This window comes from Magnolia sinica, chromosome 7, assembly GCF_029962835.1.
Source record: "Magnolia sinica isolate HGM2019 chromosome 7, MsV1, whole genome shotgun sequence".
Lineage (NCBI taxonomy): Eukaryota > Viridiplantae > Streptophyta > Magnoliopsida > Magnoliales > Magnoliaceae > Magnolia > Magnolia sinica.
Genome location: NC_080579.1, coordinates 91,875,654 through 91,890,664, shown reverse-complemented (window position 1 = coordinate 91,890,664; position 15,011 = coordinate 91,875,654). Strand labels below are relative to the sequence as shown.

At 43.8% G+C, this 15,011-nt stretch overlaps 1 protein-coding gene across 1 annotated transcript; it reads right to left on the bottom strand.

The window, feature by feature from the left end:
• Positions 1-305: 305 nt before the first annotated feature.
• LOC131251701 (12-oxophytodienoate reductase 3) lies at positions 306-9,905 on the bottom strand. Its single transcript, XM_058252596.1, has 5 exons — positions 9,747-9,905; positions 8,272-8,412; positions 3,228-3,358; positions 1,494-1,679; positions 306-1,066 (listed from the first exon to the last, which is right to left on the bottom strand). Exons 1-5 carry the CDS (start codon positions 9,818-9,820, stop codon positions 420-422), a joined length of 1,179 nt encoding a protein of 392 aa, XP_058108579.1. The 5' UTR covers positions 9,821-9,905; the 3' UTR covers positions 306-419.
• Between the last annotated feature and the right edge of the window lie 5,106 nt (positions 9,906-15,011).

Genomic DNA, 15,011 nt, shown 5'->3' with positions numbered 1-15,011 from the left:
TGTGCCATGCTAGTCTGTCCAAGAGTGGTTCGAAGCTGGGCCACCCGTAATTCCTAATCAGAAGATATGACTCCATTTTATCTTCTAAAGGACCACGATTACTGGCTAGGGGACCATTTATTTAATGCGCCATCATGAGTATGGACCATGGCCCAAAAGTCAAAAAGAGGAATAGAGACTGTCATCCGGATAGAATAAATGCCCTCATCCAAGCAGAAAATGAGCTACGGTTGATATTCAATGACCATAATTCACACAATCCAACATTTGGGATTCTTGAACTGGGGTGATGGCCCCACCAAAAATAGCATAACCTCTCTTATTATTTCATACCAATCTTTAGTTTTGTACATCTAACTTATAAAAAGTCCTTTAGTCATTGCAGTAAAACACTAAAACCCACTCTACCAACCTTCTGATCAAAGGCGAGCCCGACGATCCTGACCGAGGAACGGGTAGTCCGTGTACCCAACGACGGGATCTTGGGTATAAAATGTAGCCCGAATGTACCGATTTAGAGGCGCATTAACCTTAAACCTCAAAACCAGGTCTGGGTTCGAAATAAAGAGGCGACCGTATGAGACCAGGTCCGCATCGCCATCTGCCATAGCTTCCACTCCTAACTCGCGGGTGAACCCTCCACTGCAAATGAACGTGCCCACGTACGCTCTCTTCCACGACCTCATTAGTCGCATCTCCTCATCCTCACTCCCATGCGGCCCCGATTCCGTCTGCCCATAGGCTACGTATCGTGGCTGAGTCACGTGAAGGTATGCGAGCTTCTCACCCAGCTCCGCCTGGAGTTTGTTGAGCCTCTCAATCACGGCGAGGCCTAGGTTGTGTGGATTGGAATCCATTGCATCCAGATGGTCGATCGCTGGCGATATGCGAATTCCCACCCGATCGGGACCAATGGCAGTAGTCACAGACTGGAGAACTTGTATCAAGAACTTGCAACGGTTCCCGATCGAGCCTCCATACTCGTCGGTTCGGTCATTGATGCCGTCCTTGAGGAACTGGTCGATGAGGTAGCCGTGTGCGCCGTGGATTTCGATACCGTCGAAACCTGTGGATTAATCGTAGTATTGAGGGTATGATACATGTCCTGTTAATCTGGACCATCAAATCGATGGGCCAACGTTACATATTCCATCCATGAAACAAATTTTCAGTCCAAAATCTGTCCATTGAATGATAGAAACATCTACTCTGTTTGGCCATGTATTGGACGGTTTGGGCCGAGATTGATGCGCATTTGCAGTGGAGATGGTCTATTCACATGGCTCCATGTATGGCTCTGTTTATACTTGATAAACATCATTAAACTAGTGCATATGCCAATCAATCCAGGCCATCCAATTGATGGGCCATAACCAATGATGGCACTAATTCAATTATTTTAATTTAGTAATTTCTGAAAGTCATTTGATAACAACAAAAATTCAGCCTCAGTCAAATTGAACTTTTATGTGTGGTGGCTAATATATATATACCTGCTTGAATGGCATTTATGGCCGCTTGCCGGTAGTGACCAACGATCTCTGGGATTTCAGAGGTTTGGAGACGCCGTGGCCGAGGGTAGGTGCCGTAGGACCCGTCCGGCATGAGAATCTTCCACCGTTTAGAAATGGGGTTGTCTGTGGAAGAGATTGGAGAGGCGGTCCCACCAGGTTGATACACTGAGAGAGAGTATACTAACTGTAATTAGCCACAGGATTATTGCTTTCAATATCATTGTAGAAATAACCACCAGCAATGTTTCAAGGTCCATACAGAATAAAATATGATAACTTGGGTACATCTCAACCGTACAAATGTCACCAATACAGCCTTTTGCCAACATACTCCATGGATTGGATGGACAACATCAAAATCATGGACAGCCAGTTGCATGGCTCGGTCTACTGATGTGGGGTACCCAATGATTCGATTAGCCTGATTTTTGTTTCAGTTGATAATCATGGTCCGGCCCACCTTTCGGTCGGACTGGATTATCCACATGCATGACGTGTTGGCATGAAAGAATGGCTGTATCACTTCTCATTATCAGCTATGCAAAATCTCGTCTTAATCATATGGCCCACCTAAATGAGTGGTCAGGCCAATTTCTTGGTGGACCTACCGTCGGATGCAGCAAGTTGTATGGAAAAAAAGGTCAACGCTGTAGGTGAAAAGTCCACATCGAAATCATTTTCTAGACATAACACTAGCAAACTGTGGCAACTCACCAACTGGCATACATGAATGCCAATCCAGACCGTCCAAATCATAGCTGTTGCATTATGGATGGAGGTTGGACCTAAAATTCACACCAAGTGGACGATCTCAACTGCTTGATTTCTGTCCATTAAATGGACAGCTAAGAGAAAAGTCAGATCGTCAAGATTTCTTATTAAGTGCGACCAATGTATTGTCTCCATCCACGGTGGGGCCCACAACTTGGACGGCCTGGATTGACAGACACATACGCCAAATCTGTGGTGTTAGTGGGCTTATGAATCACCATACCGCTTGATACCCACGATTCCAAAAGCGGCTTGGAACCAATTCCTCATTTTCAACGGGCTTGAGGAAGACAGCTCAACAACTGAATGTGTCATTAATGGTGGGCCCCATACCTTGATCTGATTGTTCATCATCTGATCTCTTGATGGACGCGGATTCCCTGCGAAACGTAAGCTAGGTTGGGCCCACCGTGATGTTTATGGGTAATCCACCACGTCCATCAGTTTTGCAAGATCATTTTAAGTGATGGCCCAAAAAATGATCTAAATCCAAAACTGGAGTGAGTGTATAGTTAAATTCCAACCGTTGAAACCTTCCTGGGTCCACCGTGATGTTTATATACCATCCATACCTTTCATAAGGTCATTCCTACCAGGATGAACTGAACTGAAAACATAAAAATTAGCCCAGAAGAATGTTTCAACGGTGGACGTTCAATCCTCTGCCTATCCGAGTTTTGGATTTCCGTCAGTTTTGGGTCCATGTCCTAACACGATCTCGCAAAAACTGATGGACGTATTGGATTTCCCATACACATCACGGTGGGCCCCACTTAACTTATCATTGCAGGAAATTCCAGAGAGCATGTCAGCCCATCATGAATCTACCAATATTCGTTGTTCCCCGATCCGATCCGTCGAATCCGCGTCCTTGATCTGATGGCTATAAAAAAACTTTCCTCGTCCCTTATAATTAAAGTTGTAGTGCGTGGGACCCATTACCTTGGTTAGATGCACGGCCCACGTGCCATAGTTGGCAGAAAATGACACTTCCCTTGGCGTGGACAGCTTCCACCACCTTCTTCCAGGCATCGATCTGTTCTTGCGTGTAAATCCCTGGGACGTGTGGGAACCTTCAAAATACGATAATAACACCGTTAAGACCTGACTGACGGTTTTTGATCAGCAATTTGCGTGGGTGGCTACCCACCTTTTGGTAATCCAAGCCGTTCGTATGGTGGGGGTTATATGTGGATGGCAGATGCCCCAAAAATATACATCCTTTCGATGATCCGAACTGTCTGATTGGGCCCATACTTTTCACATGGAATTTGGAGCGTTAGCTATAAACGCCCATTTGCAAGCCGCAGATAGAATAATTACGGTTATTTGTCAGGGGAGAAATTGGGGCACGATGGTCCATCCCATGATGAAGACAACCAAATGAATGGCTAAGAAACAGAGAGGTGGGTCCCACATGTTATTGATGGATGTAACAGTGCATATAATAGAGGAATGCTCACGTAAGAAGGTGCGCAGGTGAGCATTCCTCCAATGATTGCGTTCTATCCATTCATTCGAGCAGTGTTGGGGCCACTGGTTAGTGAATGCCATCCAGGCTCCAGCTCATCGCGGAAGCGGATTGCGCACTGACTAACTCTGTGAGATTCACCACGATTTTAAGTATTTTACCTCCTCCGTCCATCCATTTTACCGATAATTTTAGCGCTCGAGCCCAAAAAATGAAGCATATCCAAAGCTTAAATGTGCCACGCCACAGGAAACAGTGCGAGTTGAACGTCCATCGTTGAAAAATTCATGGGGGCCACATAAGTTTTGACTTAAGATATATTTGTGTTTTACCTTCGTCCTTATCTGTATGATCTTATTAAGATGTTGGACGACAAGTAAACATCACTGTGGGGCCCAGAAAGGTTTCAACGGTGGAAATCATTATTCCCACTGTTTCCTGTGGTATGATCCACTTGAACTTTGGATATGATTAAATTTCGGGCTCAACCCTTAAATGAGCTGAAAAAACGGATGGACGGCGTGTATAAGCCACGTACATTCACAGTGGGCCCAACTGAGTTTACTCAGTACGCAGTCCGATTTCGGACAGTGGTGAGGGTAGGGCCACCACAGAAATTTCCAAATGGGATGTGGGGTCCACCTGTTATATACACGTCATCCAGGTGAGCCCCACCGGGACGAAGGGGCACAGTGAAAACCTCACGTGGGCCACGAGTGCATATATACGTTTCGGATCTGTCCCACCTGAGTTTTGGATTGGGATGTACGGTGAGCATGAGGGGCCATGCCGGATGCATCCTTGGATTCGGCATACAAATCACGGGTGGGACCCACACAGCTAGAATGTATGGCAATTCCGAAGCATGTGATCATTCCCATAGATAGTACAAAGCGGATGTACATGGCATTTACCTAAAATTAGGAACAGTCAAAATAGTAGGACCCACAGTCTGCGTATCATAACGCGAAATTAAACCGGCGGTGATGGTAAAATCAAAGAGTAAAAGGTTGCAAGCAATCGGCGATCAAGATCGTCTAATCAATTTGATTACGTATATATGACCAATCTATGGTGGATCCCACTATTTGGACGGGATCTGATTTTTTCTTGCCACGTGTACGTAGGGAAGGGCCCTACACCGTACTCGTGGTGCGCTGCGCAGTTACGTATTATTCCTCTCACGCGTACAGGTTGCTGAAACGAGGAGCCACGAAGTCTGGAGGCGGATTGCCTACTGAGTTAAACTCTGTGGGCCCAACTTGGACGTATGTCTTATCCACGCCGTCCATCCGTTTTTCTAGCCCATTTTAATGTATCAGCCCAAAACAGAAACATATCCAAAGCTCAGATTGACCACACCACAGGAAACAGTGGGTATAATGACGTCCACGGTTGAAACTTCCCCAGGACCCACAGTGATTTTTATTTTTTTATTTTCTGTGATCCAGCCTGTTCATAAGGTGGCATAGACATGGATGAAGGGTAAACGCAAATATGAGCTTGATAAAGAACTTCTTTGGCTCCCAAGAATTATTCAACAGCTCAGTTTAATTCACACTTTTTTCCTATGGTGTGGTCCGCTTGAAATTTGTATATGCTTCAATTTTGATCTCATGCCCTTAAAAGAGGCTGATAAAACAGATAGACGGTATGGATAAGAAACCTAAATCACGGTGGGCCCACAGAGTTTACTAGCCTACTGAGTGAGTAGGCAATCTGCTTCCCTTCACGAGGCATAGACCCGACGCGGATTGGGTACTACCCCGTTCGTCCCGGAAGCGGATTGGGCGGAGTGGCTAGTGTACCTCTGGCACCAGATATATAGCTCCTGTATTGACGTCAGCAAGTTCTGTGGGTCTCATCATAAGGTATTTGTTATATCTAAACCGTCCATCTAATTGGCGAGCTCGTCTTAAGGGTTAAGACGAAAAATAAAACAGATCTAACTATCAAGTGGACCACACTGCAAAGGGTCACAGAAGTTTTGGATCAATATGAAATTTCCTTTTCCGCTTAATTCAGGTCTTTGTGACCTTAGGAAGGATGGAAACTAAACGTTATAGCGGGCCCTACGAATTTTTTAACGGTGAAAATCATTATCTCAGATGATATTTGGATATGAATCATTTGTTGAATAATGCTCTAAAATGATCTCTAAAAATAGATGAACGGTATAGATATAATAAATACATCGCTGTGGGGCCATGTAACTTTGATCTCCTTTGAACCGTTCGTACGACACGGAGCTCGAGGAGCGTCCTTTGCTCGTCTTCGCACGACACGTACCTACAGCAGCTATATAGCTGGTGTACACCAGCCAATGAATCCGCTTCCGTTCGTCCCAAAGGTAGGGTACGGACGGACAGCGGCTCTGAGGGGCCACCCTGATGTATGGTTTTTATCCACACCGTCCATCCATTTTTTCCATATCATTTTAGGATACAATTGAAAAAATCAGGCAGATCCGGCTCCAGTGGACCACACCACAGGAAGCAGTGGTGATAACGACACCTCGTTGAAACCTTCCTGGGCCCACCTTGATGGTTAATTGCCATCCAACCTGTTCACAATATCAGTTTGATGCAAAACTTCCGTGGAGCCTTAAAAAAAACCTTCAACGGTAGGTGTTAAATCTCCAATGTTGTCCACTTGAGCCTTGGAACCCCTAATTTTCTCAGTACAACCCCAAAATGATACGGAAAAATGGATGGACGGTGTGGATAAAACCCGTACACCACGGTGGTCCTCAGAGACTGTCCGTTCCCAGCTAGGGAAGGGTGGGACGTGGGACTGGGACGGGTGGGGTAGTACCCCATGGAGACGGATTGGCTACTCCCCCTGACACCAGCCAATGGCTGGTGGTCGGTTCTCTGTGGGGCCCAACATGATGTACGTGTTTCATCCATGCCGTCCATCTATTCTTAGAGATCATTTTACGGTACGAGACCAAAAACGAGATATATCTCAATCTCATTTGGACCACATTACAGGAAACAGTGTTGAATAAGTGTCGACCATGAAAAACATTTTGGAGGCCATAAAAGTTTTGGATCAAGCTCATTTTTGTTTTTTTCCCTTCATCTGGGCCTGTATGAACTAATCAACAGATTGGATGTCAAATAAACAGTACAGTGGGCCTTAAGAGAATTTTAATGTTGGATATCCAATCACTATTGTTTTCATGTGGTGTGGTCCACCTAAGATTTATATACCTCTCATTTTTGGGATCAAGCTCTAAATTGATCTTTAAAAATGGATGAGCAGAATGGATGAAACATATACATTATGGTGGGGCCCACAGAGCACCGATCACCAGCCCCGGGGCTAGTGTCAGGGGGAGTAGCCAATCCGTTTCCGTACCCCATGCGGACGTGCTTGGTGATGAGGCCTGCGACTTCCACACGCGAGTGGAGTAGCAAAATGGACACGTGGGCACACATGCAAATATGAAACACGTGTACGAGATCTGAGCTTTTCATGAGTTTGGGAATAATTCTCAGATCTCGTGCCTAAAGAAACTCAGGTAATTTCACAATTCGGGTGAACCACAACATACAAAAGAAAATTGACGGTTAACATTTTTTCTCTCCACATTCATTTGTTTTGATATGCTCTGGCCCACCTGAGGTACGAAATGGCCTGAATTTTATGCTACAGTGAGTCTCAGGTATCCACACGTGTCCCATTGCAACGTGTACCGCGCCCGCGTGTGGATGTACACGGCTCCACACGCGCGTGTAATTAGCAAACCACCACCGACATTGTCAGCACGGACGCCACTAACGTGGTGGGCCCTGATCGTCACTTCGGTCACAGATTCTTTCAACTTTTCACAGATTTTCTAATTGCGCTTAGACATGGATACGAGTGACACGTGTATAAGATCAGTCCAAGTCGACAGGCAATCTAAACACGCCAATACGAACATCAGGTGGGACACACACGTGCAACAAATGTGAGCCATTGGTCAACTTCTCCTAAGCATTTTGTTTATTTCATCATTACATGACCACATGATGACAATATAGGCGTGGTCTTTTTATATTCGGCATTTACAATGTTGGAATTGCCTGATGAGCGGCTCTGATCATATGCAACGTTTTTATTTTCCGGCGCACATGTGACTTGTGTAAAAGATCTAACCCGTACAAAAGGTGCACTCGCATCGTAGATATCACATGGGACGAACATCAGGATGGTCCATTCATCAGGTGGGCCACACCATCGAAATCAATGTACACCCGATGGTCTGACTGAAAGTACTTGTGTGACCCACATGATGAGTGAATTTTTCCATTTTCCGCTCCATCTGATCTTCTTGGTTTGGTCCACCGTTTTCACGGCTGGGATTTTCCGCTGAAGAGATATAAACGGAAAACAAAAGCTGGAGGGAATTGACCTTTACATTTTGTGCGGTTTTATTGTAAAAGATAGAAAGAAAGGGTGTATCTATCAAAATGCGGGGTTGTTATAAACGAAGCAGTGGAATTAAGAGTTGAATTACTAAATTACCCTGCACCGGTTGGGGAAATTATGGTTCCTTCGGTGATTAGGAATCCGCCTTCAGTAGCTCTCTGAACGTAGTATTCAATGTTGGCCGGCTGAGGAATTCCGTTCAAAGCTCTGCATCTGGTCATGGGTGCCAGTACTATCCTGCTCACATGGTAAAAATAGAGAAAAGGAGGGGTAAATCAGTAAAAGTCCCACACCCCGACATTTCAACATTCCTCTTCCAATCAAAGAGCCGCGCAAGCGTACCTCGTGCACCGAGAGTCACGTGGGTGGAACTTTCATGAGATCCAACCCGTCCATCAGGTACGCGGGCTCATTTTCACTATGAAATCCGAACATCATGACCGTCCATAACTCGCTTGGATGGGACGCCACCAGTAGTTTTGGATCTGGTCCACTGTGGTGTTTTATGCCATCCAATCCATTCATCTGATGTGCCTCATCAGGATGAAGGAATTTCCAAACGATAGTAGCATTCCAAAACTCACGTGGGCCATACCACGTGAACTTAGTAGTTATAGTTTTACGGAGTGGCCCACCTGAGCGTTGAATCAGCCTGATTTTAGGGATCAAGCGTGAGGAAGGGGTGATCCAACCGATGGACGGATTAGATTTCACGTACAAGTAATTTCTTCCACGTGGAAGAATGTGACCCCGGTCGTTCCCACGCGATGTACGGAAGCCTTTCCAGTCTAGAACGTCAATTACGGTGGCGATTGGCTTGTCATGGCAACCATGTGAAATGACCAAAAAGCGCTTTAACTGAGGGCTTCCCGAGAGCGGCAAGTTCCCAGATCGCTCGCGTACAGCGACTGTATGTGAACTTTCACGTACCGTGATTTCTCTGCGGCTAACGTGTCACGTGTATAAAATATCTGATCCGTGAAAATGGTGGCCCACAACATGATGATCATCTGATATGAAATTCTGGCCGATCCACACTCACTGAGAAGAACCCCAAGTCAAAATCAACGGTTGGCCGTTGTGTGATTTGATGTGCTGTTGTGGCCCACCAAGCAACTGGTAATCATCATGATGTGGCCCACCTTTTGTACGGATCGGTTATTCTAAACACGAGACACGTTGACAGGAGAGAAATGGCTACTGTACGTGATCACTTCCCGAGCAAAAATTCCAAAAGACAAATAGTAACCTTCGTTTGAGGACTCTGAATGGAAAACAGAGGGGCAGTTTCGGTATAGCCGATTTTGGCTTTTGTGTCTGGAAAGACTGGAATCCAAGTCCTTGTGGTCAAGGACAGCCTTCAGACCTAAGAGGGCAAAAGAAGAATACGGAATTGCAAAAATGCCCTCTAAATGACAAAAATACCCTTCTTCCTCTATGTCTAGTAGGCAAAGAAGGGCAGTTTCAGTGGAATTTCTGCGATCGTCCGAAACAGCACCGGTCGAAGTCCTTGGTCGTGAAAAACACAATCTCGCGAGGGTAAAAAGGAAAAAAAGGAGGCGCGAACAGACCTGTGAGAGAGGTTGAATCGCCCCATCTTGTAAGGGGAGAAGAGGCTGGGCTGCTGTAATGACGATTCTGCCATCGGAGGAGAGAGAGAGAGAGAGAGAGAGAGAGAGGCGTTTTGGGAGTTGGAACGCTCGTGAGTGGTGGTACTTTATATAAAGACTGATGGAAAGGGGACGGAAGTACAAGATTACTCGCGGGTAGGACTTCAAACCTGCACCTTCGTCACGTGCCAGAGTTGCACACGTGTGAGAGGTCGGGGAGCTTGATTAGGTGGGCCCCATTGGTCATTTGCCCCGACCTGAAAGCCAGTCTCGTTTTGGCTACCAGATGGCCGGCGTGTATAAGAAGTCATGGACGGTGACGCTGATTTACTGCGAGTTCGTTTTGCCACTGTCCCAACACATGATTAAGCGTGTGCCAACTGGGGTCCACATGCTAAGTCTTCTGTTGATCGGAACCGTCCATATTGTGGAATCTTCACTATACAGGAAACCATGAGAAACTTAAGCTGAATGGATGACTGTCACTATCGTTAGCAGTAGATGAGCTTAGAATCTATGGAAAGAAAATTTTCAACGGCCTGCAAAAATCAAAGGTTAGAATCATCTCTGAACCCTGATCATGATACAATAGCTTATTGATGTAGTACCAAGAAAGTGGACATTTCAAATCATCAGACCGTTTCTGAAACTGGGCCCTAGTAGTGGCCACACATGCTGGATCCTCAGTCGCGACGGAGGCAAAATGCAAACATTTACTGCAGGGTACACGTTCGCGGTAGAAAATTAGGCGCGCGGCTTCCGTAGATATCCCTTACTGTGAGGCCCACTGTGATGCTTTAAATCCATGCCGTCCATCCGTTCTGAAAGTTCATGTTAGAGTATGATACAGAAAATGAAGCAGATCCAAATCTCATGGGGGCCATACAACACGAAAAAGTGGTGATTGACCATTAAAAACTTCATATAGGCCACAAAAGTTTTAGATCAAGCTGACATTTGTGCGTTCCATTCACCCATGTTTTTTTAACCTTATCAACAGGTTGTATGCAAATAAACATTCCGGCAGCCTTCAAAATTTTCAGTGGCGAGTATTCAATCACCATTTTTTCCCATGGTGTAGTCCACCTAAGATTTGGATCTCTTCATTTTTTTCAGATTATAGCCTGAAACGAGATTTAAAAACGGATGGACAGAATGGATTTAAGTTACATACATCAATGTAGGCCCCATAGTCAGGGATCCACCAATCTCGGTGAATTCGGAGATCAACCGAAGCCGTGCCCGAAAATTAGTTCATTTGACGTAGGGCTAAAAGTTGAGTGGGTTCAACCTGATTGACCCATGACTGACCCAACATTAGGTTGAGCTTGGGCAAAATGTATCCAATTCAGTCTCAGGCTTAGGCTATACAGACACCAATTGGATAAAACTTGGGTCCGGCTCGAATTAGGGTCTCGGTATGCTTGACCAAACTCGAACCCGATCAATATACAAGTTACTTATAAACTATAATTGTGGATCGTCTATGTTAAAGACATAGGAAATTCTGGTGCAGCTGAGTCTCATTAGTCCACATCATTTTCGATGACTCAAGCTAACAAGATAAGTTAGATTTTTCTTTCCCAAATAGATTAGGTGCTACACAATATGAATTTTAAATGAGTAGTTGTTCTATATTTTAGCTTGTTTATTTAGAAAAAATAAAATTCTTTACAATAAATAACTACATATATAATTAATAAAATCATTGATATAAAAAGTAAGACGTATATCAAAATATAATAAACTAATACAATTATAAAAATATTAGCATCTATTCACCCAATCAACCGGATCGAACCCACTTGGGTTGGGCTTGGGTTGAGAATTCCCAACCCTAGGTTAGGTTGGATTGGATTGGGTTAGGGTTGAAGTATAGAAACCTTTGGATTAGGTCAGGGTTGAGGTATAAAAACCTTAGGTTGAGATAGAGTTGAGCACAACCCGGCCTAAGCTGCCCGACTTTTAGCCCTAATATAACGTGCTTATTGGTTGCCCCGTCAGTTTGCCGAGTGGATTAGGTGACCGCAGGCCTTACTGAAGATGGTGCGGCCCCTTACCGTGGGCCCACCTTGATGGATTTATTCTCTATCCGACTGTCCGTCTATTTTTCCATGTCCTTTCTGAGCTGTTAACTCAAAAACGAAGCAGATCCAATTATCAGGTGGACAATACCGTAGAAAAAAGTAGTGATTAACTATTAATTGGCCTCAAAATTTCTGGATCAAGCTGGTGATTGTTTTTTCCCTTCATCTAGGCTTCTGACCTTATCAACAGATTGGTCGGAAAATAAACACTACGGAAACATTGAGGTACGCCCTAAAATTCTTTTAATGGTAGGGGTTCAATCACCGCTGTTTCCTAGATTATGGTCCATCTGACATTTGGATCTTCGTAATTTTTTGAATCATGATCAAAATGATCTGAAAAACGGATGAACGGTGTGGATACAAAATAAATACATTAAGGTGGGCCCCACAGTAAGGGCCGCACCGTCGTGGGTGAGGCCGGGGTCTCACCTAATCCGCTCCCGAATCTGCCTGCGAGTAGTTTTACAATCATACTCGCTCGTGGATTGCAATATACTTCACGCAAGAACAAGCGCCATGCTATTCACATGGCTTAATGGAGAATTACAGAGCGGTTTGGTGCTCCTCAGCATCACCTGAAATTTACCGAAGTAGCAATCGTCAGTATCTCCACCGTACACGTGCGTTTACAGAATTAGTGGATTAGTTTTGACCGCTGGCATCATATACACGTGGCGCATTAGGCTGCATGGACTCAATGGACGGTGACCTCATAATCAATCGAGATGGATCTGAACGTTTTACGAAGAACGGGATTTGTTGTTCCACAGTAAAACAAGGTGGGGCCCACAATAGATGGTCAGTGAACTAAAGGCTCATTGGTCTGTGGGTCCCCCTCCTAGACGTTCTAATCACGTTAGTCGGGACAGCTGTATGGTCGAGATAGGAAGCACTACGATTTAGAGTCGTCAGGAGGACTACCTACTTTCCCCCGTAACTGGAATAATTGTTCGAGTTCGTTTCAAATTATCTATATACCAATGGTAAAAATAATATTTTCACCCTAAAGTTCGTACAGTGTCCAAAATATTATAAATTCAACAATATGTACGGTTATGATCCTTGAAATACTCATCATGTAGGCCCCAGTGGACCGCAGCAAACACTGGTTGCTAAGTCGCGACGAAGACAAAACGAACTCATTGTCCTTGTCAGGCGGCTGCCAGAGTCCTGGAGATTGAATTCGCACGAGTGCACTGTTAAACTGCTCTCGAGCCCGTGGAGGATATCCACACTTGTGATACATCAGATCCTCTCCTCAGGAAATCCTAAAAATCTTGTTACCCTTAGAAAGAACAAGGCTTAAATGATCAAGTATCTAGGATACAAACACAAAATTTTGACCAAAGATACAAGTTATTGTTACTTGTGGCCCAGATGATGATTTTATATATTTTAATTTTTATGAATATGATAAAAACAATGTTTATATTATGAGGAACGGAATCGATCTTTGATATATATTTCTCCGATCCACTTGTGACGCAAGGGACTTTAGAGGTGCAGTCAAGCGAGTTTCTCCAGAACTACCGGCCGCGTTCCAAAGGTTCAAGACTTTTCAACGCGACAATTTATCTCTACGATTTCTCGCGAAGTTGAACTTCTCGTTATCGCGATAAATTACAAAGTACATTGTGTGCTCGCCGGCGTGTAACTGCGCAAAAGGAGGGCAGTCATCGGGACCGTTGAGTGAAATCTTAGTCCGCCAGATAGGCCATGCAAAGGTAGATCTTGCTACGGATGGCCCATAGATTAAGATAATCTCAATCATTCAAATTTTGAACTTGAATGTAATTGTTGACCATTTTATAGTTTTCGAATAATCTATGGATTGAATGGTTAAGATCACCGTGGAAACCTATACATTGCACGTGGGACCTGCTTATCCAACGGTTCCCATGGTCCATAACCATGAGGCCATTTTAAAAGCAATATTATTATTATTTTTTTAAAAAAATTTTTACTTTAATTTTTTTATTTATTTAAGTCATGAAAAGTAGTGATTGTTATAGTTTGTCTAAAAAGACAAGCTATATATGATTGTTTAACTGTCCATGCACACAAACTAAGAACTGAAAAAAATAGCGGTGTTCTCTGAGGAAAAAATGCAGTACGGTGAATCAGAATGTCTGTGCCCCGCCATCATAAAATTCCTACAGGCAAAAGTTATGTGTGGTCGACATTGATGTTTATGAGAAATTAATTTCGTCCATCCATTTCCACAACTCGTGTTAAAATATCATCCAAGATAAAGTCAAGTGGGCCACACTATATAGAATAGTGGAGATGTAAATGCCTACCGTTGAAATCTTTATGTGGTCCACCATGATATTTATATGCCGTCCAAACTGGGATGAACTAAAACAAAAATTCTGATTTAAAATTTATGTGGGCTTATGAATGTTTAAATGGTAGGTGTCTAATTCCCACTCTCTCTCATAACTTACTTGAGTACACATAACTTGACCCTATAAGCCTATCTCAAATAGGTAACATAAACGACATGTTGAAAACACTACTTTGCCTTCACCCAAAAGGTCCTTATGACTACACCAACCCGCATAGTACATCTAGCATGTCATTGTGATGATCTAAACCGTTCAATTCAAAATAAAGTTCTCGAAAATTATGATAGTTGCAAGGGAGCTTCACATCCCGTAATGGATGATAAAAATAAACTATGACCAATGTGGTGTATTTGAAATAAACTTGTGAGCCGTACAATGGACATTTGGTAAGAATTCTATAAAGTGAGTCTTATTAATCAACGGTATGGATTATCGTAAGGGTTGGATAAAGTGATCGGGGTGCACCAGTGGACCCCACTAGGTTGTAATGCATAAAAAAAAAAAATTGTTTAAGGGATGTAATGCTAAAACTATAATACATAAGACTACGATTATCAAATTCGTATGAAAACTTAAGAGAGAGGAGTTTTGATGGGTTTCAAACTCTTCTACCCTCAATAACTATGTAAACTAGGTTGGGTTTCTATTCCAACACAATTGATAGAAGCAAGAATTCCATTAGAACTTCTATAATAGTGTTAGGAGAAAAAGATTATGGCAACATGCCTACAGCAAGGTGTTCCAATAATATACATTATTCCACTCATCTGATCTTGATGCTCAATGCA

Bases quoted from the DNA above. Each gene is read 5' to 3' on its own strand.
- LOC131251701 (XM_058252596.1), bottom strand. From the start codon at position 9,820: ATGGCAGAATCGTCATTACAGCAGCCCAGCCTCTTCTCCCCTTACAAG. The intron at 8,413-9,746 runs GTCTGTTCGCGC...CCATGTGAGCAG, and splicing joins CGATTCAACCTCTCTCACAG to GATAGTACTGGCACCCATGA. The intron at 1,680-3,227 runs GTAATGGGTCCC...ACTCTCTCTCAG, and splicing joins GGGCCGTGCATCTAACCAAG to TGTATCAACCTGGTGGGACC.